The sequence below is a fragment of the Bufo gargarizans genome, chromosome 6, assembly GCF_014858855.1.
Source record: "Bufo gargarizans isolate SCDJY-AF-19 chromosome 6, ASM1485885v1, whole genome shotgun sequence".
In the NCBI taxonomy this organism is placed as follows: Eukaryota; Metazoa; Chordata; class Amphibia; order Anura; family Bufonidae; genus Bufo; species Bufo gargarizans.
The window spans coordinates 359,160,459-359,167,471 of NC_058085.1; the positions used below are offsets into that span (position 1 = coordinate 359,160,459).

Consider the following 7,013-nt stretch of genomic DNA (forward strand, 5'->3'; position numbering starts at 1 on the left):
GGGTCCAAGCCACCACACCGCAAAAGACATGTCCTATCTTTGGCTGTATCCTACGGATTGTGGACCCATTTTGAGCCAATGGGTCCGCATCCGCAGAACAGAGTGCACACGGCCGGTGCCCATGTATTGTGGACCGCTGTTTGCGGTCTGCAGCACAGGCAAGGAGACCTTCTGTCCTTGTGCATGAGCCCTAAACTTCAGTCTAGGATGCACTGGAAAAAGTAAATAGCACACACCCTTCTATTAAATGGACCATTGACTTGCATAGCTGTAAGGGACTGGACATTGTGCTGGGGAAATTAACACCTTTTCAAAGCAAAAGCTGCTGATTGTGTGAAGCTAGGGAGGTGGGAAAAGGATCCAAATGGTTAAAGATTTTGGGCAGCCTTGTCCCTGGGGGAGGAGTCCTGCACTGATGCTACAATCTGCAATTAAAGATGAACTTTCTGTGAACTAATTTATCTGAGCAAGGTAAGAAAAAAAAAAAAAAAGGGGGCAGACCTGGAGCTGCTATATAAGGGCGACACTGGGGGCTGAGAGCAGTATGTCACTTAGCCACTACCATGGAGCTATACACCCTAGTCATCAGTGCCCTGTGCACCCTGGTGCTGCCAGTCCTGCTGCTGCTCACTGCAGTCAAGCTGTGGGAGCTGTACTGTTACAGCTGCAGAGACTCTGGCTGCCAGTACCCGCTGCCCCCTGGCACTATGGGGCTGCCTTTCTTTGGAGAAACCTTACAGATGGTGCTACAGGTAAGTGCTTGCAGACTTCTAGGGGATTGCCTGGCGGTGTGCACCTGCATCAGGACAGGCTGCTCAGCTGCAGATGCCTTTAGTGCATTAACCCTTTGCATAACTAAACGTGCTTTATTTGATTTATTTCAGAGACGTAAATTCCTGCAACTGAAGCGCAGAAAGTACGGACACATCTACAAGACTCATCTGTTTGGAACCCCGACTGTGCGTGTCATGGGAGCTGAAAACGTGCGGCAGATCCTCCTGGGGGAGCACAAGCTTGTGTCCGTGCACTGGCCGGAATCAGTCCGTACCATCCTGGGGGCCGACTGCCTCTCCAATCTGCATGACAGCCAGCACAAGCACATGAAGAAGGTGAGCAGGTGGGGAGGGATGTGTGTGTTTTTTTTTTTGTGTGATTCCAGATGGGTTCTTCTGGGCTGAAGCTCTGGGGTTATGTCATATGTGGGGGAGCAGCGCCATCCATCGTCCACTTTGGGAGTTTCAAGTTTACCTGTTGCTCTTGGGTCAACATGTTAATGGTGAAGGAGATTTGTCTGGGATGTGAGGGGGTCATTAATTAAGTCTTAGAGCTGCTCTCTGGGTGGTTCTGATTAATCCATTTAGTGCATTAGGCTTGGGGCAGGGAGGGGGCACTAATCCCTTCCCCACTATGCAGCTTCCAGGGGGGGGGTCACTCCTTTACTAACAAGGAATAATTAGATATGCAGCAACCTTTTAACCTCTTATTAATGAAATCCCTTTAAAACCTATTGTCATATGATCCTCTGGAAGAAAAGCAACGTGGGGGGTTTTGGTAGTCACAGATCCTTCTCTCGTCTTAGGTCATCGTACAAGCCTTCTCCAGGAAAGCCCTGGAAAACTATGTGCCCGTCATGGAGGAGGAGATGCGCCATGCCATTAATGAGTGGACGCAGAGCGATTCCTGCGTGCTGGTGTACCCCGCCGTCAAGCGCCTCATGTTCCGTATAGCCATGAGGCTTCTTCTGGGCTTCGAACCTGAGCAAATGGACCCAGCACATGAACAACCGCTGGTGGAAGCCTTCGAGGAAATGATAAGGAACCTCTTCTCTCTTCCCATTGATGTCCCGTTCAGTGGCCTCTACAAGGTAAGTGCTACAGCTACAACTTTTCCAATAGGAGGTTTGGATCTATGGATCTCATGATTTTAATGTCATGTTAATTCTTTGCCATGTTTAGGGTCTTCGGGCAAGAAATATAATTCATGCTAAAATTGAAGCTAACATCAAGGAAAAGTTACAGAAGGACCCAGAGGCTTCTTCTAAAGACGCTTTACAGTTGCTGATTGACCATAGCCGGAAGACTGGAGAACCTGTGAACTTGCAGGTAGGTACAGTTCCCAAGCCATTTTACAGCTGCATTGTAGGCTTTTAGTATAAGGTTTGACCTGACAAAACTTTACCTATTTTTATTTTATTTTTTCTTCAGGCATTGAAAGAATCTGCAACTGAACTTCTGTTTGGTGGCCATGGGACCACAGCTAGTGCTGCCACATCTCTCATAACGTTTCTTGGCCTTCACAAGGAGGTTGTGCAGAAAGTCCGTCAAGAGCTTGACTCTAAGGTAAGATTTTCTTGACCTTGCTTTCCTGCCTTAATGACGTTGGTAGCAGAATAGTTCTCAATTGCCCACTGTCTCCCTAAACCATTATGACAATAGTATCTCCTTTTCCAAAAACTGTTTGAAATCACTGCACTTAAGATGGAATTTAGATGGTTTGATGGAGCTTCCTTCTCATCAGTGGAGGTGAGGAGCTGTGTTTACATGCAACAATCCCCCTTCACTGTATGATGACAAGGGATGACTACTTCTATCACTTGTCCTGGTTCACACAGCACAATCTGCTGCCAAGAAACAATGATTGTAGTGTCCACATAAAACATGAATTCACCTGAAGAACAAGTATCTTGCTTGTTCACCAGGTAATCTGCAGCACCTTTATGCAGGTACATTATTGGGACAAGTGTTCGTATTAACGTTCACGATCTGACGGTCGGGCAATGTAAACCCACATTAGTCTAGTTTCCTAACAGTTTTTCCCTTTTTATTTTAGGGTCTCTTATTTAGTAATCCTGAAGAAAGGAGAACTGTGACCCTGGATGTATTACAACAACTTAAATACACAAGCTGTGTCCTAAAGGAGACCCTTCGCCTCAGCCCACCAGTTCCTGGAGGATTTCGAGTTGCCTTGAAGACTTTTGTCTTAAATGTAAGTCTATATCCATATAAATGTGAATTGGGGGTTGTGCAAATGTTGTCATTAACCTTCAGACATGTAAAGTGTTTAGACACTTTTCCCCTTTGAACTGTTTGGACCTCACTTTCTAGAAGTTCTATAGTGGGGTCTATGGAGGCTTATAGAAATTAACGCTTAAAAGGGTAACGCCAAGCCCATGGCCTGCCTGTCGGATAGCCGACTTGAAATAAGCAACTTGGCTAGGAAGTTGAAAATGCTGCATACAACCTTCCTATGAATTGAGAGGGCATGTGTCTCCTGCCCGCATACTTGTTTCTTTTGACAGACCTACAAAGGGAACCTGAATTTATTTGAGGTCTAGTATTTACTACAGCTATTGAGGGAGGTGGCTGTTGGCTTTATTTTATTGTATGCTCTTCTGAATGTAGAGGCTGCAGTACTCTTTGATCTAACCCTGGTAAGTTCACAAGGTCCTTTACAGCAGTGAACTGAACATCTGACAACTTGCAGGCAATTTCATGCTTGTCAGTTGGCTCATGGTGACCCTAATTGCAGACCTTTTACTGTTTTATAGCATCCTGTAAGACTGGCCAGTGCTGCATGTCACACCTACGTAGTGTTATTACCTGCGTTACCTTGCTTTGGTATTTATGTATCTCTTTTCTTCTTTTTCTCAAGGGTTATCAGATTCCGAAGGGCTGGAATGTCATATACAGCATTGCTGACACTCATGATGTGGCAGAGATTTTCCCCAACAAAGAAGAGTTTAACCCTGACCGTTTCTTAACTCCGTTCCCTGAAGACTCCTCCAGATTCAATTTCATTCCATTTGGAGGAGGTGTGAGGAGCTGCGTGGGCAAAGAATTTGCCAAGATCCTCCTGAAAATTTTTATCGTTGAGCTGTGTCGCACCTGTGACTGGGAACTTCTAAATGGAGCACCGACCATGAAGACTGGTCCCATTGTCTATCCAGAGGACAATCTTCCCACGCAATTCAAACCCTTTAAAAGCACAATATAAGGGATGACTCATTCATGTAAAAACACAAAATTATATATGGCATCTCTATGTACATAGCAGCTTTTATAAATTCACTTATTTTATATTTAATTTGTACAGCCCTATAGTTATTTATATCATGTCCTAAAAACGTCTGAGCACTCATATCATAGGCCGATGCCCACTTTATGTACATAGAGATTGTATTAAAAGCCCTCTTGCATTTATAATTATGCAATCTTGTATCTTTGTAAATTTTTGTAAATATATGAATTCCATGTGTTACAATAAAGCCTTGATCTCCATGAAAACGTGCATGTATGATACCCTTACCACTCCAATAGCCATCTGTGGGGCCCCACCTTCATCCAATGGACCCTTCAGCTCTAAACACCTTGGAGTAAATTCTCATAGTGTAATTGACTGTTACAGATATGAGCAAATCGATTCTTAAGAATCGAAATTTGACACAAATTTTGGAGAACTCTGATTTCGGAGAATCAATATCTTCAGATTTGAATCTCTGGCTGCATTCACACTGTGGGGGGGGGGGGGGGGGGGGGTTAATTAGTTTTATGGCTACTTTTCAACTACTTGTGCATGCATTTTATCTGCTTTTTAGTTGCTGTTTTACATCTGTTTTTAATCCAAATACCTGTAGTACCCGAATCAAAATTCTTTGACTCAAGATACACTAGCTCATCCTTCCATAGAAAAAAGACCAAGCTTTTCCAGAAACCTCCACTCATTTTGGGTCAAATAACATTGAATATACCCACACAACAGTGGTAGCAAAAGACCCCTGTATTTATTTAACTTGCTTATATAGTACCGAGATATACTGCTGTGCTTTATAGACATTATAACTGCCCCTAGTAGGGATCACAAGCAAAGTTCCCTATCAGTGTGTCTGGAGTATGGGAAGGAAACCAGAGTACATGGAGAAAAACCATGCAGAACATACACACTCCATGCAGATGTACTCCTTGGTCAGATTTGAACCTAGTACCCCACCGCTCTAAGACCCCAGCTGACCCCTAAGCTACCACGCTGGCCAGCTGATATGGAAAAAGTAAGAGGTATTAAAAAAAATGTACAAATCCATTATATCCAAACTAAACGGTGATCAAATATTTATATTTACTCATAATCCCAAAATGAATGAACCTAAATAATTCCGGGGAGGAAAATGACTTATCTGCATCAACAAGGCCTAAGCCTGACATGACTGATAAAATGGCCTTGTCCTGACCTGCTGAACCTTTGTTAACCTTCGGGAAAGCTTAGCCCTGTCACTCCTACTATCTCTATGAGCACATCTCCGCAGTGAAGGCTAGACATTAACCTCACTAGTTAAACTTGCTCGTTCCGCCTTTTTTTTATTTTACACTCCCTCCTCTGACTATACCCATCTGCATTCTGTCCTCTCCAGACCTTAAGGACACCATGTAAATTAGATGATAACGGTGATGCCTTGTTTTCCTAGACCTTGTTCACATAGTGCAATTAAAAAATTTTTTTTTGGGGAAGTGGTACCGGATTCTAGAAAAAAAATCCCTGTACCCTTATCCTCTCTTTAGGCGTCAGGCTGCCAAAAAACTGTGCCAATAGTGTATTGGCATATATGTGACCTCGTAGAAGAGTATTTGGCAAAGTTCATAGTTTTGTATTTCAGGGAGTTTTTTTTTTCATGTGGGAACGTAATGTAACAAAACCAATTGGAGCCAGGACAATACAGGTGCCCCTCATCAGTGCGTTATCGCAAGTATGAATATGCAGTGCTCCATGTTGGATTTTTAATATCTGCATGAATTTTTAGCTCCATATATGATGAACCACATCATGGCTGGCTGCTCGCCATTGCAGTAGTCGCATACAATCTTCCAGTATTAGAATATGATGTTGAGTGTAGTAGTTTCCCATCATTTGTGATTAAGTACACACTGGTGTAAAGGAAAACTGGCTTAGTTGCCCATGGCAACCAATCAGATTCCACCTTTCATTTTTAAAATGAGCTCTGAAAAATGAAAGGTGGAATCTGATTGGTTGCTATGGGTAACTAAGCCAGGTTTCCTTAGCACCAGTTTTGATAAGTTATGTCATACTCAGTGGGGAAGCTTTATCAAAACTGGGGCTAAGGAAACCTGGCTTAGTTACCCATAGCAACCAAGTAGATTCCACCTTTCATTTTTCAGAGCTCATTTTTAAAATGAAAGGTGGAATCTGATTGGTTGCTATGGGTAACTAAGCCAGGTTTCCCTAGCACCAGTTTTGATAAAGCTTTCCCCACTGAGTATGACATAACTTAAGACAATTGACCACAAGAGTGACAAATTATGAAATAATGCGTGTTCACAATGGGGGAGATGTCTCAAAACTGGTGTAAAGGAAAACTGGCTTAGCTGCCCATAACAACCAATCAGATTCCGCCTTTCATTTGGAAAATGAGCTCTGAAAAATGGAAGGTGAAATCTGATTGGTTGTTATGGCCAACACCAGTTTTGATAAATCTCCCCCACTGAGTAGAGCCAGGATGGAATAACTTAAGACAATTGACCACAAAAGTGACAAATTATGAAATAATACATGTTCTCAATGGGGGAGATTTATCTGGTGCTAAGGAAACCTGGCTTATTTACCCATAGCAGCCAATCGGATTCCAGATTTCATTTTTCACAGCTTCTTTTCAAAACGAAAGGTGGACTCTGACTGGTTGCTATGAGCAACTAAGCCAGTTTTACTTTACACCAGTTTAATAACTCTCCCCATTGTATATCATAGTCCAATCTTTGTCTTCTAAACCTAACGCTGTATTCTTCTATAGGCATTGAGTGATGTATTCATTTGATCAGTATTCAATAGCTGCCTCTGATTGGCTGCTTGGGCCCGTAGCACCTTTGTCCTTTACACCAGTTTTTCGTAAGTGTCACCCTATGGGCAAAAAAAAAAAAGGAAAAAAAAGGGTGCTCTGTTTTAGATGAATTCCCCTTTTCATCATGCTAGTTTACAAATGAAGCTCTGGGTTCACAGAGGAGGTGGCG

General features: G+C 43.0%; 1 protein-coding gene across 1 annotated transcript; it reads left to right on the forward strand.

The window, feature by feature from the left end:
• Positions 1 to 563: 563 nt before the first annotated feature.
• LOC122941776 (cytochrome P450 26A1) lies at positions 564 to 4,178 on the forward strand. Its single transcript, XM_044299204.1, has 7 exons — positions 564 to 752; positions 885 to 1,109; positions 1,580 to 1,864; positions 1,956 to 2,102; positions 2,205 to 2,339; positions 2,830 to 2,985; positions 3,652 to 4,178. The coding sequence occupies exons 1-7, from the start codon at positions 564 to 566 to the stop codon at positions 3,991 to 3,993; spliced, it is 1,479 nt and encodes a 492-aa protein (XP_044155139.1). The 3' UTR covers positions 3,994 to 4,178.
• Positions 4,179 to 7,013: the final 2,835 nt, after the last annotated feature.